The 27,140-nt window shown below is 35.7% G+C and overlaps 11 protein-coding genes across 14 annotated transcripts in view; 3 read left to right on the top strand and 8 right to left on the bottom strand.

Moving 5' to 3' along the window:
• The window catches only part of LOC129786110 (replication factor C subunit 4), a 635,780-nt gene that overhangs the window by 253,922 nt on the left and 354,718 nt on the right, over nt 1-27,140 (top strand). The gene's annotated exons all lie outside the window — the stretch shown is intronic.
• The window catches only part of LOC129785980 (extended synaptotagmin-2), a 633,447-nt gene that overhangs the window by 251,589 nt on the left and 354,718 nt on the right, over nt 1-27,140 (top strand). The window lies entirely within an intron of this gene.
• Nucleotides 1-27,140, top strand: part of LOC129785995 (protein kinase C-like) — a 501,513-nt gene that overhangs the window by 119,655 nt on the left and 354,718 nt on the right. The window lies entirely within an intron of this gene.
• LOC129785985 (regulator of gene activity-like) lies at nt 468-27,084 on the bottom strand. 2 transcript variants are annotated; one of them, XM_055820719.1, is made up of 7 exons: nt 26,968-27,084; nt 25,873-26,905; nt 2,787-3,119; nt 1,986-2,211; nt 1,131-1,620; nt 896-1,060; nt 468-817 (listed from the first exon to the last, which is right to left on the bottom strand). In XM_055820719.1, exons 2-7 carry the CDS (start codon nt 26,827-26,829, stop codon nt 592-594), a joined length of 2,397 nt encoding a protein of 798 aa, XP_055676694.1. In that variant the 5' UTR covers nt 26,830-26,905; nt 26,968-27,084; the 3' UTR covers nt 468-591. The 2 variants fall into 2 exon arrangements, with proteins under 2 accessions (XP_055676694.1, XP_055676695.1); XM_055820720.1 differs by having other exon boundaries at nt 2,052-2,211.
• LOC129786005 (zinc finger protein 62-like) lies at nt 4,324-6,480 on the bottom strand. The gene has a single exon (XM_055820758.1). It carries the CDS (start codon nt 6,392-6,394, stop codon nt 4,373-4,375), a length of 2,022 nt encoding a protein of 673 aa, XP_055676733.1. The 5' UTR covers nt 6,395-6,480; the 3' UTR covers nt 4,324-4,372.
• Nucleotides 6,805-8,452, bottom strand: LOC129786051 (zinc finger protein 225-like). Its single transcript, XM_055820849.1, has one exon. It carries the CDS (start codon nt 8,371-8,373, stop codon nt 6,811-6,813), a length of 1,563 nt encoding a protein of 520 aa, XP_055676824.1. The 5' UTR covers nt 8,374-8,452; the 3' UTR covers nt 6,805-6,810.
• LOC129786039 (zinc finger protein 14 homolog) lies at nt 10,735-12,613 on the bottom strand. Its single transcript, XM_055820829.1, has one exon. The coding sequence runs from the start codon at nt 12,499-12,501 to the stop codon at nt 10,834-10,836; it is 1,668 nt and encodes a 555-aa protein (XP_055676804.1). The 5' UTR covers nt 12,502-12,613; the 3' UTR covers nt 10,735-10,833.
• Nucleotides 16,490-20,147, bottom strand: LOC129786053 (zinc finger protein 883-like). The gene has a single exon (XM_055820851.1). The coding sequence runs from the start codon at nt 20,057-20,059 to the stop codon at nt 18,500-18,502; it is 1,560 nt and encodes a 519-aa protein (XP_055676826.1). The 5' UTR covers nt 20,060-20,147; the 3' UTR covers nt 16,490-18,499.
• Nucleotides 20,316-22,022, bottom strand: LOC129786093 (zinc finger protein 28 homolog). The gene has a single exon (XM_055820906.1). It carries the CDS (start codon nt 21,944-21,946, stop codon nt 20,417-20,419), a length of 1,530 nt encoding a protein of 509 aa, XP_055676881.1. The 5' UTR covers nt 21,947-22,022; the 3' UTR covers nt 20,316-20,416.
• On the bottom strand, nt 22,169-23,995 carry LOC129786069 (zinc finger protein OZF-like). The gene has a single exon (XM_055820872.1). It carries the CDS (start codon nt 23,804-23,806, stop codon nt 22,316-22,318), a length of 1,491 nt encoding a protein of 496 aa, XP_055676847.1. The 5' UTR covers nt 23,807-23,995; the 3' UTR covers nt 22,169-22,315.
• LOC129786111 (N(4)-(Beta-N-acetylglucosaminyl)-L-asparaginase-like) lies at nt 24,007-25,716 on the bottom strand. Its single transcript, XM_055820931.1, has 4 exons — nt 25,204-25,716; nt 24,749-25,131; nt 24,476-24,681; nt 24,007-24,413 (listed from the first exon to the last, which is right to left on the bottom strand). Exons 1-4 carry the CDS (start codon nt 25,316-25,318, stop codon nt 24,068-24,070), a joined length of 1,050 nt encoding a protein of 349 aa, XP_055676906.1. The 5' UTR covers nt 25,319-25,716; the 3' UTR covers nt 24,007-24,067.

Raw genomic sequence — 27,140 nt, 5'->3', positions numbered from 1 at the left:
CCTGTTTAATTCATCTTCTATCATGTCACAAAATTATCGTCATTCACACACATTTTTTTAGCCAGTGTAGTCAAAATGAAAATGTTCCGACGATTTTCGTTTTTTTTATTATTGGAAAATGTGCCACTTTTGTTTTAAAGATCATTTTTTTAATCCACCAATTATTTTCTATTTTATTTTTATTGATTTTATTTGAGAAACATCCTGTAAGAAAATACCGAATTTATCGTTTAACTTTTTCGTTTGTTTTTTTTTTAGTTAATTAATCTTATCCCTTTTCACGATAAAAAAGGGAAAAAAACACTGTCCTGCAAGTTTCTTTTTTTTTTTAGCTCAAAACTGTATGATTCTCTGTAATTTTGTATCACTCACGGGGGGAGGGCGGGGGTTGAGAGAGGGTGGGAGGAAGGGAAGGGTAGCCGTAGTGTGGGTTGTGTGTGAAATGAGGAAATAAAGAAAAAAAGAAATTCATCTTTACACCCAACATCCCTTTGCGTCAATTTTTTCTCTGCAATTTTTTCACATTTTCTTTTATGCCATTTCAACCGTTGCTCCGGGATTCTGGCTCTCCTTTGCTGCCTGCCGACTACATTACACGGGTTGCCCACTGAGGCTCACAATTGCATTCAAGTTGGGACACTTATCCAACTTTCCCGTATCAATCTGCAGATCCTTAACCACTCGCCGCCAGTTTTGGGCATCGAAGTAGTAATATGTGCCCCGTTCCGTTGTGCCATTCTTGTCATAGTGAGAGATGCCAGGAAGACGGGAAATCCACACCTTCTCCTCTATGTGATATCGCCAATCTCTGCTGTGGCTATTCACCGGAAAATAACAGGGATTTAGTGTTAATAATGTGTCCTTTAGCCTGCCTGTAGAACATGATGAAACTTACAGTTCAGCGGCGGCAGCCAGTTGCATTACATCACCCACATTTGTGTAGAAGAGAAAAAAGAGTAAGTCGTCTTTGTATTTTTTCAGTACTGGCTGGGCGAGCTTGTCTCGAATTGACATGTTCACCATATATTCAGGTGGTACGTGGAAGTCTATGTCCTGGGGCCTGAGAAATATTCACATAATCACAAAATATTAGATATCAGAGATAATTTGCACAGAAAATACCAACTCACCGGCAGGGTTGATCCGAAAATGGACCTCCAAAGGCGGGATACAGATTCTCAGGTGAATTGAGATTGAGACCGAGCGTCGTGAGGTCTTGCCCCATAGCCAGTGATACGAGATTAGGATCGGATTCCGCCGCTCGAATGAACGTGAGGAGGCCCACCATGCCAAATTGGTTATTCACCATACTCGCTGGGATGTTAGTTACCTTGCCATCGGGAGATGTCTGAACACCCCGTTTGAGGGCCTTCTCCGTCACCCCACCAACCAATGAATCACTCTGGAGCTCCATCCCCATACCAGCTTGCCCAGTCATCGGCCCACCCTCTCGTATCAACTTCTCCCCATTCCCATCAATACCACCGGGAGTCACCATGCCGCCGGGGCCGACAACACCCACACTCCCATCCGTCGCCTGGGTACCAGGTAGCGCGGGGAAATCCTCGCTGGACATCTGGAACTCACTCTGCTCCGATGTTGGCTGTTTCACCATCCCAACTGCAAGAAATATCAATAAAAATTAATATTTTTTTCCTACTGAAAAAAATCAATAAAAAAAATTGATGCAGAAAAAAAATTTCTTTTTGGCTAACAAGAAGTTTGTTATTTAGCGCTCAAAAATTATCAAAAGGTCATTCAGAAGGGTGAAATTTTTTTTCATGAGGAAAATATTCCTTCGTCACGTGACTACTATTATCTTCTTTTGATTGCATTAGCTCTTTTTTATGTATTTTTCTTTTGCATCGTGAAATATTATTAAAAAAAAAAGTCGTGAGATTTGCTCTCCAGAATCCACACACATTTTCCATGTTAAGGAATTTTTTTTGTGGGAAAAAAAGAATCCAAAACAAAAGAAATGTTACCATAAGGTTTACTTCCGGGTGGCTGGAGAGCACCGCTCGTCTGCTGTGACCCGCCGTCCGACTGACCTCGAGAGTTGGTGAGCGATGGGAACTCTGACAAATCCAGCAAAGGTGGTGTTCCAGCGTCCCTTCCACTTCCGCCAAACACACTATGGAAGTTATTGAGACCAGAGCCACTCTGCGATCCGTAGCCACGTGATGATTGCATAAAGGTGCCCATGTTTGACTGGAAAAGGATAACAAAAAAAATGTCAATTACACTGTTTTCTCTAAATGAAACTTTAATCGTTATAAATAGAATAGAATTTTATTATAGGAATTATTTTCATTTGCAATTAATCACGTTTCTGAGGAAAATGCTAAAAATCGAGGAATTTAATATTTATATATCTAGAATTCATATTAAGAACATGCAATCGTTAAATTAAGTTGTTTTCTTCTTTGATCAATTCAACAAGTTTCCTTATTTCAATTTGTTTAGCTTTGAGTTTCATTTTTGTGTGTGATAATTATGACATTTCGAGTCTATTCATAACACTATCAGGTATAACAATTTTTTAGGAAAATCAAGTAATTTGAAATTAACAAAAAGTAATCCTAAAATTTTGGAGATTTTAATTAATTTTGATTTTCAAGTGAATTCAATGTTACCGATGTTACCAAATTCCTCAAGACAATTTTTTAATTGTCCTTGAGATTAAAACATTTCGGTTCAATGGCTTTTATATGCCTGACTATGGGGATAAATTGCAAATTAATTTTGTGTGGAGATAATCAAATATAATTGATTACTATGCTTACCATGGGACCTCCGAGTCCAGCCATCGCTCGTCGATCCGCAAAGGTTCGCTGCCCAAAGAGACTGGACCGACTCGAGTTGGACATTTGGGGCGGAACACCTCCGACACTGGCACTTGACAGCTGCTGCTGCGCACTCCTATTGGGCGAGAGTTGGGGCGGTTGCTGGGACTGTCCGTAGCTGCTGGCCCCGCTGCCCGGAGGGAACATTCCCGACGTCGGAGTAACATGGCCGGACAGGGAATTCGCACCGAAACTTCCCCCCGTGCTTCGTCCCGTTAGAGAGGCGCTCGCTATACTTCTAGGAGGTTGTTGAAAGTTTAAGTTTGCCATAACCTGCAATGGAAGATTAACAAAAAAAAGTACATAAATGCTCGTCGTGGTTATTTTTTTTCGCGAGAGAAGATTTTTTTATTCGCGAGACGCCCCGCGCTCCACACGCACGTTACAATTGCGAATAAACAAAGAGGCGAGCCGAGTTGACCAATGGGAAAGGTGCTGTGGGGCAGCTGTCAAATTGGGAACCTTCGGAGCCCATTTGGCGCCCCCAGATGCCCCCAAGGACAGCCTTGCTGCCCCCATGGGCGTCTCGCGAGCCCCACACAGGGGGGAAAGTTCGAGAAAATGCGGAAAAGTTCTCACCTAGATAATGACTGAAGATGAAAACAACCATTCAATTGAAGTAAATAATGTGAATGAAAACTCAAAGCTTCATAACTTTTATTGCATTCACGGTGTGAATTATTATTGCAAATGCACAATGATGAACCGAATTTTAACAGTTTAGCTGTGTTGCAAATTGGGTTTTCTCACAGCACCAACATTAATTAAATATCAATTTTTTTAAGCTTGCAATCGAAAATTCCGTCGTCACAGAAGAGAGTTCACAGGGGGGCAAAAAAATCACACACAAGTGAAATAAAAACACAATTCGGTCGCTTATTTGCGCTTCTTGCGAGTCAATTTTTGTTGCTGCCTTTAGTGAGGGATATTAGCAACACTTTTAGCAATAACTTGTAACTCCAGTACCACCGGAGGACACCGATTTTCCACCTTTTATTTCACGTTTGACAAATCTTGCGGAAAAACAAAATGAAGGCTCTCTCATCAAAAGTAGGGATGTAAAAACTATCGATATTTGACGTTACTATCGATACTTGGGGTTTTCTCGATATACAATCGATATGACTATTGGAGTTTTTATGGAAAGGTTTTAAAAAAATTATTAAAATTGTTTAAAAAAAAAAAAAGATTTTTAACGTTAAAAAGATTCCTACGAGAGCTAAACTTTTTTTTTTAAATGTACTTTTTATCTAAAATTTGAAGTTATGAAATTATGTGGGTGTGTATTTTTTTTATAATTACAAGGACCAGGAAAACTTTTTTCGTTCCTTAAGTTTTTGGTAAAAAATCTTTATCACCAGATTCCAGATTAACCTTTTCCATCTTTTCAGAACTTTTATTATAGAAAAAGTTCAAGTTCAAGACTACCATTTTTTTACGATTTTTTTTTTCAAAATGTAAAGAATAAAAGAATATGTAACAGTTTTTTAAGGATTTTATTTCACGCAATAAAGTTAAGTATAAAATTAAGTATTGATACGAAGTTTACTTAATTTCAGGAGTTCTTTCTTCTTTTTTGCTTCCAATCTCAACATTTCTTCTGTTAAAATTCCATGTATGCGTTTTCTATGCTTATTGAGTTCTTTTAGAATTCTGAATGCGATTCCACACAAATCACATTTATGAAGTCGAGGACCTTCATTTTTATGCTTAAGCATGTGATTTTCCAGTGAACTCAAATGAATAAATCGCATATTACACACTGTGCAGAATAGCTCAGAATTTTCACCATTATGAATCCCATGCTGCCTCTTCTTGTGCCGATTGAATTCCTTTAGAACTTTAAATGATTTTCCACACACATCACACTTATGAGGTCTGGGTCCTTCGTTTACATGCGTTAGCATGTGACTTTCAAGTAAATTCGGATTAATAAAGCGTTTATTGCAAACTTTGCAGAACTTCTCCGTAACTTCACCAGTATGAAGGCGATTGTGTTTCCATAGTGCTACCTTCGATTGAAAATTTCCTTTATCGCACTTATCGCAGTGATAAAGATCAGTCCGCTGAGATTTAGGAATATGAACTCTCCGATGTTGCTTAAGAAGTCTGGGTAAGCGAAATCCCTTATTACACACATCGCATTTATGTGGCTTTTCATTGTAATGTACCGTCTTGTGGGTCTTTAGATCTCTCGAATCTCCCAGTGAAAGACCACAAAATTCGCAAAGAAAAGGTTTTGTGGGACCTACAGCATTTGGATGCTTCGTTTTATAGTGCTTGCAAATCAACTTGAAATTGGTGAATTTCTCTGGACAATGAGTGCACTGAAAGGTGTTCTTTAGTCTGTGGGACAGTTTTTCGTGATTAGTCAAATCCGTTAAAGTGCACATTGCATCCTTGCAGATGCTGCAATTCAGCTGATAGCTATCGCGAAGCTCCTGATGTCTCTGTAGTGTTGCAATATCGACGAATTTTCTCTTGCAAGTGTTGCAGACATGTGAAGTTTCCGTGTTGATCTGATGAGATGAATGAAGACACTTAAAATATGGATCCTTTTCGTGAAATGATAAATGCTTCCTCAGTCCTCGTATCGTGTCGAATGTTGTGTGACAAATCTTACATTCAAGCTCATTATTTTCCTTCTTGATTGATCTCCTCTTTCTAATGTGGTGCTTAATGTGGAAAAGAATTCTTTGTCTTTTGGAAAACTTATGTCCACAATACGAACACTCAAATGGTTTTACAGCTTCCTCTTCATCACGACAATTTTCTTCAATTTCCTCATGTGATTCCTCTTGCGCGGATTTCCTTTTTGAATATTTTTTTATCTGACTGTTTTTTGTGGAGTCCTGTGCGAATAGTTCTGTTTGAATACCATCCTTAGGCTGCTGTGGCTCTTGATTTCCCACATCTGATTCCTTCTTGTGATTCTCGCAATGAGATATATAGTAATCCCATGATTTGAATGCCTTATTGCAAACCTTGCACTGGAATGGTTTGTCTCCAGTGTGACGAGCTAAATGCGCTTTGAGGCGTTCTTCGTTGAAAAATCCTTTTTTGCAATACTGACAGGATACTTTTTCCTTTGGTTCTGTCAGATGCTGAGTAAGATGTAAAGCAAGACGCTCTTTCTTGTAAAATGATTTGCTGCAAATATGACACACTACTCTGCCCCTCTTGGTTTTTTTCTTCTTTGGACTAACATCCGAAATTTTATCTACTTTTAGGTAAATAGTTTCATCTTTCGATTGTATTTTTGTCTCTTCTTTCACTATTATATCCAAGGAGTGTAGCTCCTCATCTGTATTGTCTTCAGTATGCTCGAGTGGGTTGAATTCTTCTTCATACTTTGGAGTCGCGTCGTCTTGTACAAAAGGATATAGTTGAGATTTTAGGAAGTAAAATTCCGTGTAGTTCAGCCGACAAGTTTCACATTTGGGAATTGTGTTTTCGTGATCAATTAATTCATCGTGAATTCTTCGAATTTGCTCAATTAAATTCTTCACTGTATCACAATAAACAAGAGGATTCTCTAGCGAACCCATTTTCTTTGTAATCTCACTTGTTTTTGATGAATGTTTATGATTTATAGAAGTTATGTCAGTTCACTTGCGCGTTGAAGAGCGGAATGAAGTCAGACGTGATTTTAAAAATTCACGATAGTCTTCGAACAAAACTCACCACAACCCGACTGGTCTTTTTCCCTCAAATAATAAGATTTTAACAGTTTTTTGATAAATAGTTTTTAATCTATCTTTATCCTCATTTATCTGGATTTCAAAAATATGGGATTTTTGATTTTGTTAATGACTTTTTCTCGAAATTTTGAAATAAGGGAATGATGTTAGTTCTGAATGTATTATTCATGGATCAGAAACTTATTTTCAAAATAATTTATAACTATATTAAAGAAAGTTAATATTCATAGCATAGTAAAAAAAAAAACAAGGAAACATATTTTTCAGGATTTTATTTGAAATTTTTTTTTAAGTAAATCTTGTTTCTTCTTTATCTCTATTAATTTTAACATTTCTTCAGTTAAAATTCCATGCTGCCTCTTCTTGTGCCGATTGAATTCCTTAAGGATTTTAAATGATTTTCCACACAAATCACACTTATAAGGTCTAGGTGCTTCATTCTTATGTTTAAGCATGTGCTTTTCAAGTAAATTCGAATTAATGAATCGTTTATTGCAAACTTTGCAGAACTTCTCCGTAATTTTACCATTATGAATGCGTTTGTGTTTCCATAGTGTTACTGCTGAAGAAAAATTCCTTTTATCGCACTTATCGCAGTGATAAAGATCAGTCCGCTGAGATTTGGGAATGTGAATTCGACAATGCAGCTTTAGAAGTCTTGGCAGGCGAAATCTCTTGTTGCACACATTGCATTTATACGGTTTATCATCAAAGTGTAGCGATATGTGATTTTTAAGCTTTTTCGAATCTGCCAGTGAAAGACCACAAAGCTCGCAAGCAAATGTTTTTGTTGGACCTGTTAAATTTGAATGCTTCGTTTTATAATGCTTGCAAATCAACTTGAAACTGGTGAATTGCTTCTCACAATGAATGCACTGAAATGTGCCTTTTTCTCCGTCGGACAATTTATCATGATTAGTTAAATCCGTAATTGTCCTTGTTCTTCTAATATGATGCTTAATGTGGCAGAGAAGTTCTTGTTTTTCGTTAAAATTTTGTCCACAATACGAACACTCAAATGTTTTTACAGGTTTCTCTCCTTTAAGACAATTTCCTTTAATTTCCTCGTGTGATTTTTGTTGCGCGGGTTTCTTTGTTGAATATGTTCTCAGCTGACGTACTTTTGCAGGATCCGCTGAAGATTCTTCTGTTGAAATATTATTCCTGGGCTGGATCTCTTGATTTTCCACATCTGATTCCTTCCTGTGATTCTTCCAATGAGACATATAGTACTCCCATGTTTTAAACGCCTTGTTACAATACTGGCATTTGAACAGTTTGAGTCCAGTATGTTGAGCTAAATGAGCCTTAAGAGGTTTTTTGTGAACAAAGATCTTTTCGCAATACTGGCAAGACAATCTTTCTTTCGGATCTATCAGATGCTGCTCAAGATGTGCTGCAAGACACTTTTTCTTGTAGAAAGACTTGTTGCAGATATGGCACATTATTCTGCTCCTCTTGGGTTTCTTCTCTGGCGTAGCATCCGGAACTGTGTTGATCGTTTGTTGAAATGTTTCATCTTTGGACTCTATTCTTGTCTCTTCTTTCACAATTTCCAAGGAGAGTAGCTCCTCATCTGTATTTTCTTCAGTCTGGATATTCTCGAGATTGTTGAATTCTTCCCCAAACTTGGGAGCCGCGTCGTTCTGCACAAAAGGGTATAGTTGAGATTTTATCGCATCGAATTCCGTGTAGTTCAGCCGACAAGTTTCACATTTGGGAATTGTGTTTTCGTGATCAACTAATTCATCGTGAATTCTTCGAATTTGCTCAATTAAATTCTTCACTGTATCACAATAAACAAGAGGATTCTCTAGCGAACCCATTTTCTTTGTAAATTCACTTGTTTTTAATGAATGTTTATGATTTATAGAAGTTATGTCAGTTCACTTGCGCGTTGAAGAGCGGAATGAAGTCAGACGTGATTTTAAAAATTCACGATAGTCTTCGAACAAAACTCACCACAACCCGACTGGTCTTTTTCCCTCAAATAATAAGATTTTAACAGTTTTTTGATAAATAGTTTTTAATCTATCTTTATCCTCATTTATCTGGATTTCAAAAATATGGGATTTTTGATTTTGTTAATGACTTTTTCTCGAAATTTTGAAATAAGGGAATGATGTTAGTTCTGAATGTATTATTCATGGATCAGAAACTTATTTTCAAAATAATTTATAACTATATTAAAGAAAGTTAATATTCATAGCATAGTAAAAAAAAAAACAAGGAAACATATTTTTCAGGATTTTATTTGAAATTTTTTTTTAAGTAAATCTTGTTTCTTCTTTATCTCTATTAATTTTAACATTTCTTCAGTTAAAATTCCATGCTGCCTCTTCTTGTGCCGATTGAATTCCTTAAGGATTTTAAATGATTTTCCACACAAATCACACTTATAAGGTCTAGGTGCTTCATTCTTATGTTTAAGCATGTGCTTTTCAAGTAAATTCGAATTAATGAATCGTTTATTGCAAACTTTGCAGAACTTCTCCGTAATTTTACCATTATGAATGCGTTTGTGTTTCCATAGTGTTACTGCTGAAGAAAAATTCCTTTTATCGCACTTATCGCAGTGATAAAGATCAGTCCGCTGAGATTTGGGAATGTGAATTCGACAATGCAGCTTTAGAAGTCTTGGCAGGCGAAATCTCTTGTTGCACACATTGCATTTATACGGTTTATCATCAAAGTGTAGCGATATGTGATTTTTAAGCTTTTTCGAATCTGCCAGTGAAAGACCACAAAGCTCGCAAGCAAATGTTTTTGTTGGACCTGTTAAATTTGAATGCTTCGTTTTATAATGCTTGCAAATCAACTTGAAACTGGTGAATTGCTTCTCACAATGAATGCACTGAAATGTGCCTTTTTCTCCGTCGGACAATTTATCATGATTAGTTAAATCCGTAATTGTCCTTGTTCTTCTAATATGATGCTTAATGTGGCAGAGAAGTTCTTGTTTTTCGTTAAAATTTTGTCCACAATACGAACACTCAAATGTTTTTACAGGTTTCTCTCCTTTAAGACAATTTCCTTTAATTTCCTCGTGTGATTTTTGTTGCGCGGGTTTCTTTGTTGAATATGTTCTCAGCTGACGTACTTTTGCAGGATCCGCTGAAGATTCTTCTGTTGAAATATTATTCCTGGGCTGGATCTCTTGATTTTCCACATCTGATTCCTTCCTGTGATTCTTCCAATGAGACATATAGTACTCCCATGTTTTAAACGCCTTGTTACAATACTGGCATTTGAACAGTTTGAGTCCAGTATGTTGAGCTAAATGAGCCTTAAGAGGTTTTTTGTGAACAAAGATCTTTTCGCAATACTGGCAAGACAATCTTTCTTTCGGATCTATCAGATGCTGCTCAAGATGTGCTGCAAGACACTTTTTCTTGTAGAAAGACTTGTTGCAGATATGGCACATTATTCTGCTCCTCTTGGGTTTCTTCTCTGGCGTAGCATCCGGAACTGTGTTGATCGTTTGTTGAAATGTTTCATCTTTGGACTCTATTCTTGTCTCTTCTTTCACAATTTCCAAGGAGAGTAGCTCCTCATCTGTATTTTCTTCAGTCTGGATATTCTCGAGATTGTTGAATTCTTCCCCAAACTTGGGAGCCGCGTCGTTCTGCACAAAAGGGTATAGTTGAGATTTTATCGCATCGAATTCCGTGTAGTTCAGCCGACAAGTTTCACATTTGGGAATTGTGTTTTCGTGATCAACTAATTCATCGTGAATTCTTCGAATTTGCTCAATTAAATTCTTCAATGTATCACAATAAACAAGAGGATTCTCTAGCGAACCCATTTTCTTTGTAAATTCACTTGTTTTTAATGAATGTTTATGATTTATAGAAGTTATGTCAGTTCACTTGCGCGTTGAAGAGCGGAATGAAGTCAGACGTCATTTTTGAAATTCACCGCAGTCTTCGAGGAAAACTCACCACAACCCGACTGGACATTTTTCTTTTCCCTCCAAATAATAAGATTTTAACAGCTTTTTGATAAATAGTTTTTAATCTATCTTTATCTTCATTTACCTGGATTGTTAATGACTTTTTCTCGAAATTTTGAAATAAGGGAATGATGTGAGTGCTGAATGTACCACACCCCGACTGGACATATTTTTCTTTTTTTTTTGTTCATATAAATTTGAAAAAGCAGTTAAAGGTGTAGTAAAAGATCTAGAATTTTAAAGAAAAGGTATTTTATTTAATATATCATAAATTTTTACAGCAAATGTATAGTTTTGTGTTCAATCTCTCCAGTCTCATTAAATTATAAAATAATTATGTTTTCTTTTTTATTCGTGTCTTTTCTAGGGAAAATATCTCATGCTTCCTCTTCATGTGTATATTGTATTCTTTTCGAATTTTGAAAAATTTTCCACAAATATCACACTTGAACGGTCTAGGAGCTTCATTAGCATGCTTCAGCATGTGTATCTCAAGATTTTTAGAATTTATAAAACGTCTTCGGCACACCGGACAAAACATCTCGGTGACTTGACCAGTGTGGATGCGTTTATGCCTCCATAATGTGAGTTTCATTCGAAATTTCTTAGGACACATATCACATTTATAGAGTTCACGTAATTGAGATATTGGAATATGAACACGGCGATGTTGTTCAACTTCAGTCTGCAGACGAAATGTTTTATCACACAAGTCGCATTTATGTGGTTTTAGACCGCGATGGATCATCATGTGGCGTTTTAGATCTCTCGAGTCTGCCATTGTGAGGCCGCATATTTCACATAGGAAAGGTTTTGTGGGACCCAGTAAGTTAGGATGCTTCAATTTATGATGTTTGTATATTAATTTAAAATTGCTAAATTGTTCCTGACAATGCAAGCATTGAAATGGAGTTTTGATTTTATGATATAATTTCTCATGAGTATATAAATCCGTAGTAAGGCATATTTTTTCACTACAAATATTGCAACTTAAATTATAGCTGTCTCGAAGTTCAATATGCCTCTGTAGTGTCCCAGAATTTCGAAAATATCTTTTGCAAATTTCACAATGATAACTTGATTCTCCGTTTTCATGAGATGATGCATATTGATCTTTTTCGTGAATTTTTAAATGTTTTCTGAGTGATTTCTTATTATAAAATTTGGTGTGGCATATTTTACATTCAAATGTACCACCTGTACTAATTGATCTACTTCTCATATGTTGCAAGATATGAAGCGTAATTTGTGGTTTTTTGGAAAATCCTTGCCCACATAATGCACATTCAAACGGTTTCAAACCCAATTGAGCATTTTCCGAATTTTCTCGTAAAAATACTTTTTTGTTATGGTGAAGTTGATCTTTTGAACTCTTTCTTTCATTTGGATTCATTTCGTGGTTTTTACAATGAAGTGTGTAGTAATCCCATGATTTGAATGCCTTATTGCAAACCTTACACTGGAATGGTTTGTCTCCAGTGTGACGAGCAATGTGTTCGGCGAGCCGTTTTCCTTGATAGAAAGTCTTGTAACAAAAATGACATGCCACCTTCTCCTTTTTTGCTTTCCTTTTTGGAACATCCACCTGTTCTATCAATTCAGCAGAAGGCTCGGGAGTACTCTCTTCTGAAGTCCAATCATTATCAACATCGTCTCCATCAATCTTATCAACATCAACCTCTGAAGAGTGTATTTCGGTCTCTTCTTTAACATTTTCTATAAGTTGAATTTGCTGCTCATTCGTTTCGCGGTGTACAACACTTTCCAATTGTATATATTCAAAGTTTGGACATACTTCATCGGCTTTAGATGTAATACTTCCTTGTACAATGAGAAAAATTTGCCCTTTGATTGAGTTGAATTCATTGTGGTTTTGCCAACAAATCTCACATTTCGGCACTGTGTTTTCATGATCAACAATTTCACTATGAATTGTGCGTATCTTCTTTAGCAAGTCTCGAATAGTATGGCAGTGTACCAGAGGATTTTCAAGAGTACCCATATCCTTAAACTTACGTTAGAATTGTTTGTATTTTAAAGTTTCTTTTATGTGAGACTACAGATGTTACAGAGGGAATATTCTATTGTACCACAAAAAAGAAAACAATTCAAGACTTTTTGACAGAACGCTTTCTCAACAGTTCTCAATTACACCACTTCGGTTTGGACACAATTGTGGCCAATAAAATAGCAGATGTAGTAAAAAGCATAATAAAATTTCAAAAACAAATTTATTTTATAATAATTGTTTTACAATTCAGAAATTATCTTTAATAGGTACCATTTTTATATGTTATTTCTAGATTTTGGATTGAGCATCAAATTAGTGAAAATATTATGAACAATTTTACGATGTTGGTTTAACAATTTGAGTTCTTTAAATGCTCTGATACATTTGTCGCATTTATATGGTCTTGATGATTCCTCTGCGTGCTTGAGTACATGAATATCTAGCTTTTCAACATTTGTAAATCGTTTGCGACACATTTGGCAAAACATTTCTACAGTTTCTCCAGTATGAATAAGCTTATGCTTTAATAGCGATCGTTCTATGCGGAATTTTTTGGGACACAAATCGCATGCATAGAGATCTTGTAGTTGTGATATTGGAATGTGAGTTCTATTATGCTTTTCAAATTCTACTTCTTGGCGGAACGTCTTGTGGCAAATTTCACACATGTATCGATTAAGTCCATGAAGAGTCATCATGTGACGATTGAGATCCCTTAAATCCATCATTGCTAATCCACACATTTCGCACAGAAATGGACTTTCCGGTGCCAATTCCAAGGGATGCATCATTTTGTGATGTCTGAAGATCAAGCGAAAATTACTGAATTGTTCCTCACAGAAGCGACACTTGAAGGAAGTATTAATCTTATGGACAAATCGCTTATGGTTATGAAGATCCTTGACTATGCAGAAATGTTCGTTACAAATGTCGCAAGTTAGATTTGCACTGTCTCGGAACTCCTTATGCCGCTCAAGTACAGATAAATTTCTGAACGCCTTCTTACATACATCGCATGTATATTGTGTTTCTTGAAGATCTCGTTTTAGTATATGGCTAGAATTCTTTTTATTCTCATGAAATTTCACATGTCGTTTGAGACCTTTTGCTGTATTGAATTTTTTCTGACATATTTTGCACGTTCTATCTTCAGTTTTCTCAAAAGTGACCGATGGTATTTTCGATTCCTCTTCTGGCGACGAAGATTCAGTAGTTTTCTTCTTTTCTGGTTTTATATGTAATCGCATATGTGAAATAATTTGATATTTTTTAGAAAATTTATTGTCGCAAAGACCACATTCAAAATTGTTTTTAATTAGCTTCTTTTTTAAGTTTGACTTATTTTGAGTGTCAGATATTGCTTTTTTACAACGCTTAATGTGAGATTTTAATTCTTTTACTGTTGTAAAAGTCTTGTAACATGAAGAACAGAGTAATTTTTCTTTTCCTAGCTCCTCATCTGAAGAATTTTCATAATTTTCCTTTAAATCACATTCGTTGTCATTACTTTCCACATCACTGTGGTATAATGTGTTCTCATTCTCTGTACTTTCCAACTTTTTTTCTTCTTTTACGACCACCATTGTAAGAGGGTCATTTTGCATAATAGTTGAAAGCGTTCCAGGATGCTCCAGATTCAAATTATCTCGCAAATCATTTTCATGGTTTAATGAGCTTTCTATGAGAAATAACTGAGCTTTTATGGAATTAAATTCTGCATGATTTTCCCAACAAATCTCACATTTTGGCAAGCTATTTTCATGATCAATTAGTTCACTGTGAATTATGCTTATTCGTTTTAGTAAACTTTGAACCGTGCGGCATTTTACCAGAGGGTTTTCTAAAGATCCCATGTTTTAATAAAAACTATTTACTTTTATAGTTATTTTCGTTATTTTACACTTTTGCTATTCTTGTTATTTACGTACACTACCCTAAAAAAGTTTCCGGGCAAGGAAAAATGGGGTATTTTTGAAGGCAAATTTCAAGTGGCTATATCTCCGGCTGTGGTCAACCGATTTTCAAAAATTTACTAGTTTTGGAAAGGTACATTTCTCACCTTTCCAAACCTGGTAAATTTTTGAAAATCGGTTAACCCGTTATTTATTGGCAGCCATTTTGGTAAAGCTAGGAAAAAGCCTATTTTTCATGATTTCACAAATTTTGACTTTGATCTCTTGCATCTCGGCCGCTAGTGCACCGATTTTGATGAATAGATAGTCGTTGGAAAGGTAATTTAATTCCCTTTCCAGATCTGCTAAATTTTTGAAAATCGGTCAAGCGGTTCGGTTGTTACAGTCATTCTAGTGAACTATAGTGAAAAAATACACTTTTGACTATATCTCAGCTTAGGGTTGACCGATTTGGACAAACTCGGATTCAAATGGTAGCTAATAATGCCCTCCAATTTAAAAAAAAAATTCATCCCGATCCGTCACGTGGTTCTTTTTTAATGTTTTTTTATGTGACCCCCTTATGTTACAAAAAGTGTACCCTAACTTCATTCGCTTCCCAGATTTTTTTATAAGTTACACCTGGCTCAAATTTCATCAGAATTAATAGTAAATATTATCATCTAACTTTTAAAAAAAATTTCACTCAAATCCATCAAGGGGTTCTCCTGTAATGTCAATTTTTGTGAAGCTATGACCCATTTTTGCGTTAAAAGTTGTCAATTTGACTTGATCAATCCATCAGCTCTTGAGCGTAATTTGACTCAAATCCTTGTTAAATCGTCTTAAAAATGTTAGTAAAGATGTCCTGGACCTTATTTTGATTTGTTATCCCCATTTAATGAAAAAAAAAATTTCACGATTTTTCGCCCAAAATCTTAATATTACCAACCTCAAGAGCCACAATATGAGTATTAGCAGATTTCAAGCTAGGAATTTATTGTTTTTATTTAGAATCAAATCTCATTGGCATAACAACATAAAACAAGGTCAATGATGTTTGTACAAATATTTTAAATACAATTTGAGTCATGATTTAGTGGGGGGGAGGGGGGGTATTACAGGTAAAAGACAAAAATCGCGCATAGCTTCACAAAAATTGACATTACAGGAGAACCCCTTGATGGATTTGAGTGAAATTTTTTTTAAAAGTTAGATGATAATATTTACTATTAATTCTGATAAAATTTGAGCCAGGTGTAACTTATAAAAAAATCTGGGAAGCGAATGAAGTTAGGGTACACTTTTTGTAACATAAGGGGGTCACATAAAAAAACATTAAAAAAGAACCACGTGACGGATCGGGATGAATTTTTTTTTTAAATTGGAGGGCATTATTAGCTACCATTTGAATCCGAGTTTGTCCAAATCGGTCAACCCTAAGCTGAGATATAGTCAAAAGTGTATTTTTTCACTATAGTTCACTAGAATGACTGTAACAACCGAACCGCTTTACCGATTTTCAAAAATTTAGCAGATCTGGAAAGGGAATTAAATTACCTTTCCAACGACTATCTATTCATCAAAATCGGTGCACTAGCGGCCGAGATGCAAGAGGTCAAAATCAAAATTTGTGAAATCATGAAAAATAGGCTTTTTCCTAGCTTTACCAAAATGGCTGCCAATAAATAACGGGTTAACCGATTTTCAAAAATTTACCAGTTTTGGAAAGGTGAGAAATGTACCTTTCCAAAACTAATAAATTTTTGAAAATCGGTTGATCACAGCCGGAGATATAGCCACTTGAAATTTTCCTTCAAAAATACCCAATTTTTCCTTGCCCGGAAACTTTTTTAGGGTAGTGTATATGCAATTGTTTTGACTTTTCTGTAATGTCTACTGTCGTCTACTTATTCACCATAGCACTGTAACTGTTCTCAATTACATGTTGATCATATAGTGATGGATATGAGAAGAACATATTTTAACGGATATCCAAAAAATGGTTTCATTATATGTTTGTGTCTTGGAATCTACCGTACAGTAAACTTATCCAACAGGTAACAAATTATAAGTAAAATCAGTAATCATATCTATAAGTTTTTATTATCTATTTTATTTTGTTACATTAAGATTCACAAATTATTTTAAACTTTATATACATAAAAAAGATTTTATGAAGTTTTTTTCCTGGAAGATTTTGGATTTAGCATTAAATGTGTAAAAATATTGTGGTCGACCTTTCGATGTTGATTCATATATTTAAGTTTAGTAAATGTCCTTTCGCATTCTTCACATTTAAATAATCGTGGACCCTTACTTGCATGTCTAAGTATGTGTTTTTCTAAACTTTTCGGATTTGTTATTCGTAGTTTACAAACTGGACAAAAAGACTCCACAGCTTTACCAGAATGAAAACGTTTATGTCTCCAGAGGGTAACGTTGGTTCGAAATTTTTTAGGACACATTGGGCATGCATATTTCTCTTCAATCTCCGAAGCTGGAATGTGTACCCTACGATGTTGCTTTAGCTCTGCTTTTAAGCGAAACGCCTTATCACATACATCGCATTTATGAGGTTTTATTCCTCTATGAATCATTGTATGCCGCTTCAGATGTGCAGAATCCATCATAGCAAGACCACATGTGTCGCATAAAAATGGTTTTGTAGGACCCAATAAAGTAGGATGGTTGCTTTTATGATGTTTGTAGATTAATTTGAAATTACTGAAATGTTCTTCGCAGTAATGACACTGATAAGTTTCTGCCTTTTCCTCGTGAACTATTCTTTGGTGATTGTCAAGATCTGAATTCCGACAAAATTTTTCACCGCAAATCTTGCAATTTACATTAGAACCTTCACGGATTTCCATATGCCTCTCCAAAGCTCCTGGGTAGCGAAATGATTTTTTGCAAACATTGCATGAATATTGTGTTTCTTTCTTACTCCGTTTAAATTTATAATTAGGATTTTCTTTCTTCTCATGGAATCTCATATGCCTCTTCAAACCACCTGCTGTATGAACTCTTTTGCTACAAATTTTGCATGTTCTATCTTCAATCTCTCCAGATATCATTACATGAATTTGCATGTGAGTAATAATTTGTGATTTTTCATAGAATTTTTTACTACAATAAGCACACTCGAATTTTTTTTTGTTAGATTCGTCACTAACTTTTGGATCGTCATTTTCAACAATTTGATCTAAATCTTGTCCAATTCCACGCTGTTTCTTACATACTAACATATGATTAGCCAGCCTTTTTTGTTGAAGGAATGCTCTTGAACATATCGGGCATGACATCCTTTGTTGTTTCGATCCCTTAGTAGACGGTTCGATATTGCTTTCACTTTGATTCCATTTCCTCTCGGTATCTTCTGCATCACTCTTGTACATTTGATCTTCATCAGAATATTCCTCTATTTCATGTTCCTCTTTTACGACCACCATTGTAACAGGTTGTATTTGGGAATCTTCATCTTCTGATTCGTTCTCCTCCAACAAATTATCCTTCGCTTTCTTATCATTTGAGAATGCATTTCCTTGGACAATTAGGTATAATTGTGCTTTTACTGAACTGAATTCGGCATGATTTTGCCAACAAATTTCACATTTTGGCACAGTATTTTCATGATCAATAAGTTCACTGTGCAAAATGCGTAGCTTTTTGAAGAACTCCCTAATTGATTGACAATGAAGAAGAGGATTCTCTAATGAACCCATATTTTTACCTTTTTAGCTTTTATTACGTTTAAATCCTTAATAAACTTACAAAAAAATACTTGTTTAAAACAAAAGTATTATTTTGACAGAATTGTAATAGATGGTGAATATGCCAATGTGAACATTTGAGAATTGTCAAAGAGTGTTAGGGTCGATAAAATAAGGATAATAAAAAACAAGATTTTTTTTTATAATTATTTACTTTTATTTATAAAAATTAAAGATTTAATTACTTAGAATAATAAAAAATCAATAATCATAATTTTTTTTTCTGTATATAATTTTCCTAATTTAAATTAATTTAAAATAAAGGTATAAATAATAATAAAAAAAAATATAATGATAACAATATAAGGGAAAACAAGTTAAAAACTATATTTTCTTCTTTCTAGACGGTTTTGGATTTAACATCAAATCTGTAAGGATATTGTGGGCATCTTTACGATGTTGATTCAAATATTTAAGTTTATTGAATGATCTACCACAGTCTTCGCATTTAAATAATCTGGGCCCTTCATTTGCATGTTTCAGCATGTGAATTTCGAGACTTTTTGGATTTGTAATACGCCTTCGACATACATGGCAAATTGTTTCCTTCACTTGTCCAGTGTGAATACGCTTATGTCGCCAGAGAGTAACATTTGTGCGGAATTTCTTTGGGCACATAGGACATGCGTATTGTTCTGTAATTTCTGAACTAGGAATGTGAACTCGACGGTGCTGTTCAACTTCCGTTTTTAGGCGAAATGTCTTTTCACATACATCGCATTTATGGGGTTTTAGGCCGCGATGGATCATCATATGCCGTTTAAGATCCCGCGAATCGATCATTGCAAGGCCACACGTATCACATAGAAAGGGTTTAGTAGGACCCAATAAGTTGGGATGGTTTACTTTGTGATGCTTATAAATTAATCTAAAGTTCGTGAATTGCTCCTCGCAATGGAGACATTGGAAATAAATCTTCTCCTTGTGAGCTGTCCTTAGATGATTATCAAGCTCTGTATCCTGACAAAATCTTTCATTGCACGTTTCACACTGAAGTTTAGAACTATCACGTACTTCATTGTGTCTTTCCAGCGCTCCAACATATCGGAAAGATTTTTTGCAAAATTCACAAGAATATTGCTTTTTTTGTTTACTCCGCGTAAATTTATGACCAGGATTTTCCTTCTTTTCATGAAATTTTATGTGTCTTTTAAGACCACTAGTTGTATTTAGTTTTTTGTAGCAAATGTGGCATGTTAGATTTTCACTTTCTTTAAGAGAGTCCTCCTTGGTTTTTCGTTTCGAAGACTTTAAATGACATTGCATATGGGAAATTATTTGGCTCTTGGCGGAAAATTCACTGCCACAGAGATCGCATTCATATAATTCCTTAACATGTTGTTCATCATTATTGAGCTCTTCCAGTCTTTTTATTTTCATCTCTGATGCTTCACTTTTGTGTTTTCTTTTGTCACAAAATATGATGTGATTGTCTAGGCGTTTTCTTCCACAAAATGTTCTTAAGCAATCAGGGCACGAAATTTTGTACTTTTTAGTAGTTTCGTTAATGCATTGTGTATTGTTTTCCCATGGATTCCATTCCTTATCAGTATCATCAACTTCGCTATTATGTACTTCATCATCATCTGTGGATTCTGTCTTTTGCTCCTCTTTGATAACTACCATGTTGACTGGATTTATTTCCTTGGATTCGGAAGTCGTTAAAGAAGAATGTGCCTCCTCATTATTTATTAAGACATTCTCTTGAACAATAATAAGAAGTTGTGCTTTTATGGAATTAAATTCAGTGTGATTTTCCCAACAAACTTCACATTTTGGCAGAGTGTTTTCATGGTCAACGAGCTCCCCGTGAATCCTGTCTATTCTTTTTAATAAATCACGGAATATATGACAATGCACAAGTGGATTCTCCAATGAACCCATACTTTTATTAATTCAGTAAACGTTCTCTATTATTTAATTGAATTGTTACTATAAAAGTAGAATACCTGATGTATTTTGATTTCTATATGTTAACGTCTCTTTGACATTACTGTGTTTACTGTTCCTGAATTCACCATTTATTATTATTTTCCTTAACCCAGCTGAACTATTTGTTCTTTAACCAACATACTAAAACAAAAAAATCGTTATTAAATTAATCTTTGGTTAATTTAAAGAAATAAAAAGAAACAAATCATATGGTCAATAATTTTTTTATTACACTATTCTTTAATACATTTTTTATGATCATATCTCATCATTCATTACATTTTGTAAAAATAAAAGTATAGAAAATCTTTAATAATTCTTCTTAGACTTTGGATTCAACATTAAATTTGTGAAAATATTATGATCTATCTTACGATGTTGATTCATATATTTTAATTTCGTGAATGACTTTTCACAAACCTCACATTTGAATGATCTTGGCTTTTCATTTGCATGTTTAGATAGATGATCTTCCAGGCTTTTCTCATTTATGAAACGTCTTCTACACACGGGACAAAACATTTCAGTTACTTCTCCAGTATGAAGGCGCCTATGCTTCTCCAATGAACGCTTTGTGCGAAACTTCTTAGAGCATGTATCACATTCATAGGGATCCTGTAGTTGTGAAATCGGAATATGAATACGTTGATGTTCCTCAAAATTAGTTTGTTCTCCAAAGGTTTTGCGGCATATATCGCATTTGAACTCCTTTGACTCGTGAACGGTTTTTACGTGATAGCTGAGATCTCGCGGATCCATCATTACAATGCCACACATATCACAGAGGTATGGACTTTCTGGAGCTACTTCCGCAGGATGTTGCATTTTATGATGACGGAAAAGTAATCGGAAATTGTTGAACTGCCCCTCACAGTAGCGGCATTTGAAAGATGTATTAATTTTGTGAACTGTTCGCTGGTGATTCAGGATATCAGTGTGTGTGCAAAATTGATTGTTGCAAGTATCGCAAATTAGATTAGCCCTATTACGATACTCATTGTGCCTCTCAAGCATAACAGAGTTCCGGAAAAATCTTCTGCATGTGCCGCATTTATATGGTGTTTCCTGAAGATCCTGTTTCACTGTACGCTTTTCGTGGAATTTCTCGTGTTTCTTCAAACCATTCGATGAAGAGAATACTTTATTGCAGACGATACAAGTATGGCCAATTTTCTTAGTGCTTCTATCATTTATTGAATCTTTTTCCGTTGATTTTAAAGATTTGATGTGAGTTTGCATATGAATTTTGATTTCATTCTTTTTGAAAAACATCTTTTCGCAATAAACACAATCAAATCTAGTCTGTTTGCCGTCATCATCCGAATCTTTAGGTTTCGTTGTCTCATTGTTTACAAGTTCCCTGCAACGACTAATGTGATTTGTAAACCATTTTCCTTGACAAAAGCTCTTGTCACAAGTAGGGCAGGGTATTCTTTCCCTCTTTAGCTTTTTCTCACATGGTTCTTCATATTCTTCCAATGTATTCCATTCATTATCCACATCACTTCCACAAGATGGACTATCTTCAAGCTTTTGTTGCTCCTCTTTTATGATCATTGTTGTAAGAGGGTCGTCATCGAGATCTTCTCTTTCCTCAACGTGTTTTGTTATCATATCGTAAGTTTCATTTTCATTTGTGAAACTGTTATCTTGTGTATCCTGCACAATGAGAAATAATTGTGCTTTTAGTGAATCAAACTCAGCGTGGTTCTGCCAACAAACTTCACATTTTGGTAAAGTATTTTCATGATCAATTATTTCGTTATGTATCGCTGTTATCCTTTTTAGTAAATCACGTATAGTGCAGCAATGCACAAGTGGATTTTCTAAGGAACCCATTATTCGTTGTAAACTTTATTCCTAGATTTAATTGTTTAGATTTTCACGGGCTTCACTTATTTCTGACACAGAAATGGCTAAAGCAATTGACAGGAAATTATGCGTTACAAGCTATATTCACCACAAACCCGGCTGGACATAGTTTGCCTTTTTGTATTTAGAATTTTGTCTTTACGGGGCAAAAAAAAAGGTTCAGATTTTTTTTTAGAATAAAACTCCACAAACTGCAAAATTTCTTTATTTTTTGTAATATATTATAAATATGTACAATCTTAATATATATTTTTATGTAAACTATCTATATAAAAACAATAATATCAACAAACATAAGACTACTTAAAATAATAATAATAATAAATAACCTTAATACTAACATTTCTTTTTAGATTTCGGATTAAGCATAAGATGTGTGAAAATGTTGTGATCATCCTTGCGATGTTGATTCAAGTATTTGAGCTTTGTGAATGTTTTTCCACATTCACATTTAAATCTTGGTCCCTCATTTGCGTGCTTAGCCATATGCAATTCCAAACTGTTTGCATTAATAAAACGCTTTCGACACACCGTACAGAACATCTCTACTGTTTGTCCAGTATGTAGCTTCTTGTGCTTCAGCAAAGAGCTCTTTATTCGGAACTTCTTGGGGCACACATCGCATTCATAGAGATCCTTAAGCTGTGATATTGGAATATGAATTCGTTGATGTTCCTTCAGTTCTGTCTGCAAACGAAAAGTTCTCCGGCACATGTCGCATTTGAAGCGCTTTGATTCATGCAGTCTCCTCATGTGATAATTAAGATCTCTCTGATCCATCATAACTGCCCCACACATTTCACAGAGAAATGGACTTTCGGGGGCCAATTCAGTTGGATGATTTAATTTGTGATGCTTAATGATGAGGCGAAAGTTGTTAAATTGTTCGTCGCAGTAGCGGCATTGAAATGAAGAATTTATCTTGTGAACTATTCGTTGGTGATTCATGAGGTCTGAATTTGTGCAGAATTTCTCATTGCACATATCGCAAACCAGATGAGCACTATCTCGAAACTCTTTATGTCTATCAAGTGCTCCAGCATAGCGAAAGCCTTTCTGACAAATATCACAAGGATATTGAGCCTCTTGATTGTCTGACTTCACGGGAGGTTCGGATTCTTTCTTCTTCTCATGAAATTTCATATGCCTCTTCAGACCACTCAAGGTGTGAACTCTCTTCTGGCAGATTTTGCAAGTTCTGTCTTCACTGTTCTCAAGGGTTTTGGCCACCGTACTCTTTGTCTTTACTTTGCTGAAGTTCTTCACGTGGAGGCGCATATGAGAGATGATTTGGCTTTTCTGATTAAATACTGATGAACAATAACCACACTCGAATTGCTTTTTAGTAGAATCACTGGATGCTGCATTCGATGTTTCCTCCTTTGCAGCAGTTGACTTACGTGCAACCTTTTTACATCTCTTCGTCTTTTTGGTAGTTGTTGATTTTTTATTCTCCCACGGATTCCATTCATTGTCCCTGTCGTCGTCCATGTCATTTTGCTGAGTATCATCGTCGTCTTCAATTTCCGTTTTCTGCTCCTCCTTGACGACCACCATTGTAACCGGATCAACGGTATCGGCATCATCCTCGAATTCGTTGGAATATAAAATATCGCGGGACTCCTTTTCACAGGATAAATTGCTCTCCTGAACAATTAGATATAATTGTGTTTTTACGGAAACAAACTCCGTTCGATTTTCCCAACAAATTTCACATTTTGGCAAAGTATTTTCATGATCAATGAGCTCCCCGTAGATCCTGTCTATTCTCTTCAATAAATCCCGAATGGCGTGACACTGAATTAGAGGATTCTCCAAAGAACCCATTTTATTCTAAATGTAATTAGTTTGTTTTTTAATATCTGTTTTTTAGTAGAGAGAAGAGATTGGCTTAGAAACTGACGTACAGACTGTTTCACCACCAAATCCCGACTGACCACTAATGTCAAGCCCTTATTTAGCTGCAGACTGCAACAGAATTTTTAAAGCAAAAATCGTTAAAATGTCTTAAAACTTACAGAGTGATATTTATTAAAATCTTTTTATTACTTAAAGTATGAACAATTTAAAGACTTTAAGGTTACAAAATCAATCTATAGTGAAGCATTCAGCATGAAGTGTTGTGGTTCTCCTGTTGAAATCCTCATCAATGACAGTGTAGGGAAACTCCTTCATTCCAAAGCAAGAAGCTCCGTATCTACCATCTTTTGTAGCAGCAATGAGAGCACCAGAAAATGTGGGATAGTGTTGAACTATACGACGCATAGCATTCTCTGCAGCTTGTTTTGGTTCTACACCCCTCCTCATATCCTCAACAGCAAGGAGCGATGGTAAAAATCGCATCATGATATCACCATCACCAGTTGCAGCAGCAGCACCCACCGTATCATCTGCATAAGCTCCAGCACCAGCAATTGGGGAGTCTCCTACACGTCTAAAGAAATGTATTGAATGTTGAAGTTATTTGTTAAAGTCTAAATCATTTGTGGTCTTTACCCAGGAATTTTGTGTGTTGCTCCATTTGTAGATGTTCCCGCGACTATATGGCCATTCTTATCAATTACTATCATTCCAATGGTGTCGTGATTATCTGGCCCAATGTTGAAATCTTCCCGATTACCTGGTTCAATGCAATCTTCAACGGAATTTTTGCACATTGGCTCATAGGGGCCACACGAACTTCTGGCATCCGGAACAACATTCTGAAACATATAAGTTAATTTATTAATAAATGAATAAACACTTGATAATGTTTTTTTTATAACTAACCACCCAGAAGTTTGGTTGACAACTGTTATTCAGCCAATTCTGCCACTGCTGGCGCGATGCTGGAGTTTGCAGAGATTCCAAAGGGAAACCCATTTCCTTTGCAAAATCCGAAACTTGATCTCCAGCCAGGAGGGTATGACGGGTGTATTCGAGAACATGTCGAGCAACTCCAATGGCATTCTTCACGTTCCTCACATTGGCAACTGCTCCCACATTCATTGTACGTCCGTCCATGATCATTGCATCGAGACTTGTGTTGCCCAATTCATCGGGACTCCCTCCAAATCCCACTGAGCCATCACATTGACGAATTTCACAGACACCACATCCGGAAACAAGAGCATCCAGAGCCGTTCTACCCTCCATATAAAGGGCTTTCCATGCTTTTTTTTTTAAATTAGGACAAAATGTGAATTATAAAATGGAACGCACTCTCATTATTTATTAATTATTACCTTGATAATTGGCTTCCCGGAAATTCCATGTATTTATCACTAAAGGTACAGAGGCATGTGTGACGGATAAAAAGTATTGGGCAAAAAATAAAACAATTAAGCTGATCATCTTCATGCTCTTCACTTGAATGATGAACACCAATTGACGAGCTAATGGTTTTATAAGAGTGGTTGGCTTTAATCTTATCAAAAGTGTTTTTCAACTGTATATTTTATTTGATACCAATATCGCATTAGAGCTCAATAAAAGTTCATCACTATTCTGGAGTTTGTAAAATTTAACTTTATCGACAAGAAACTTTCTTCTTTCGCACTAAACTTATGTAAAAGTTTATCATTTCTTTGTTGTATGATTAACACGAAAAGCGATAAATTTATGAGTTGGAGGATGCCTAAGGTTGGGTTGAATGAGCTGCGTGAAGAGACAATCTGAACAGTAGTCTGTTGACTTTTCGCATACTTTGCAATGCCATCGAGTTCCACGAATTGGATCTTCTTGGCAGATATCACACTGAAATTTATATTACATTGCAATATTTAGAAGTTTAATTCTAAGACGTTGTTATAGAGCTACAGGTTAGAGCTACATATTATGTAATATGATGCTTTATATGCATTTTGCATGAAAAAAGTGGGAAAAAAGCAATGAAATAGTTTTAAAAAAATTACCTTGAAACCAAAATGTAAACTCGATGGACGATCTTCCAAATCTTTCTCCTTTTCAGCCCTAATCCTTCGTGCTAATTTGATGGCAATTGCATTTGTATCTTCCCCACATTCCTCATCATCCGTATCATCAACAGTTGTGTACTTTTCCTCATCCCTCGATGACCCTTCGTCATCTTGTGGAGATTTCACGGAAGATTGTTTAAGCCATGAATCATCTTCTTCCTCATTCATTCGCACCGGGACATCAAAATCCGGGAAAAATGTAGATTTCCTACCGTTGAAGCATCTCATTTTGTTACTCTGTCGATACACCTGACATCCTTTGGGGTATCTCCCAGGAATTGGCAATCCTGCCCTTTGGAGTTTCTTGAAGTATTTCTGACATCGGCTGGCTACTTGCTGTGTTGTCCTATTTCCTAGAGCTCGGGCAATTTTCTCAAATCTCCTCCTTTCTATTGGCTCTGGAGGGTATTGCACCAGCAACTCCTCGAGTCTTTTCTGCTCATCAACTGTCCAGAGGCGCACTCCTGCGTTAGATTTCAATAAATCAACTCTCGTATCGGAATCATCTTCATTATCAGCATCCAATTGATGATTTCCTGTGATTTTTTGTACTTTTGTGCAATCCGATTGTAGTGGTTGAACTTTATATTTGGAGAAATCAATTTTAGGTACAGCAGCAATGTCCAATCTTTCTGGGAACTCCAAACTTTCCTTTTTGACCAATTTATCCAGAAAGTCTTGGGGGTTTTGCAGAGCTTCCGCCCGCATATTGGCTAATTTGTCTATGTCTTTCAATGCTTTTGCCCGTTGAGCCTGGAGAATTGCTATTGTCTTCATCAATGCATGATAGTCGTGATTGTTTTTAAGTGCCATTTCTTCAGATTCAAAGTAAAATCCTTCATCTTCAATCTCCTGCTTCTCACTTTCCAGGATACTCATTCCACCGGATTCCATTTCTCCTACTTAACCTCACTTTTTCCTTTTGTCGGCAAAATATTTAGTAATCTTGCAATTCCTATCCCAGCAGAAGCTATAAAGCAGCAATTAGTCATTAATTCTGATATAATCAGGTATATAATTTATTATGTTTACCTGTAGAAATGCCGTAAAGGACGTATCGGGAGAATTTGCCGGGTTGTTTACTTCCTTGCTTCGCCAAATACAATCCAATGCCAATCACACCAAATCCACTAACTAATCTGCACGGAAGGCAATCATCGAAGCGTTTGGCCACAACGGAATTTCCTGGTAAATCCTCAATTTTT

This window comes from Lutzomyia longipalpis, chromosome 1 (genome assembly GCF_024334085.1).
Source record: "Lutzomyia longipalpis isolate SR_M1_2022 chromosome 1, ASM2433408v1".
Classification (NCBI taxonomy): domain Eukaryota; kingdom Metazoa; phylum Arthropoda; class Insecta; order Diptera; family Psychodidae; genus Lutzomyia; species Lutzomyia longipalpis.
Note: the sequence above shows the minus strand (reverse complement) of the source record. Positions and strands in the feature narration are given on the sequence as shown.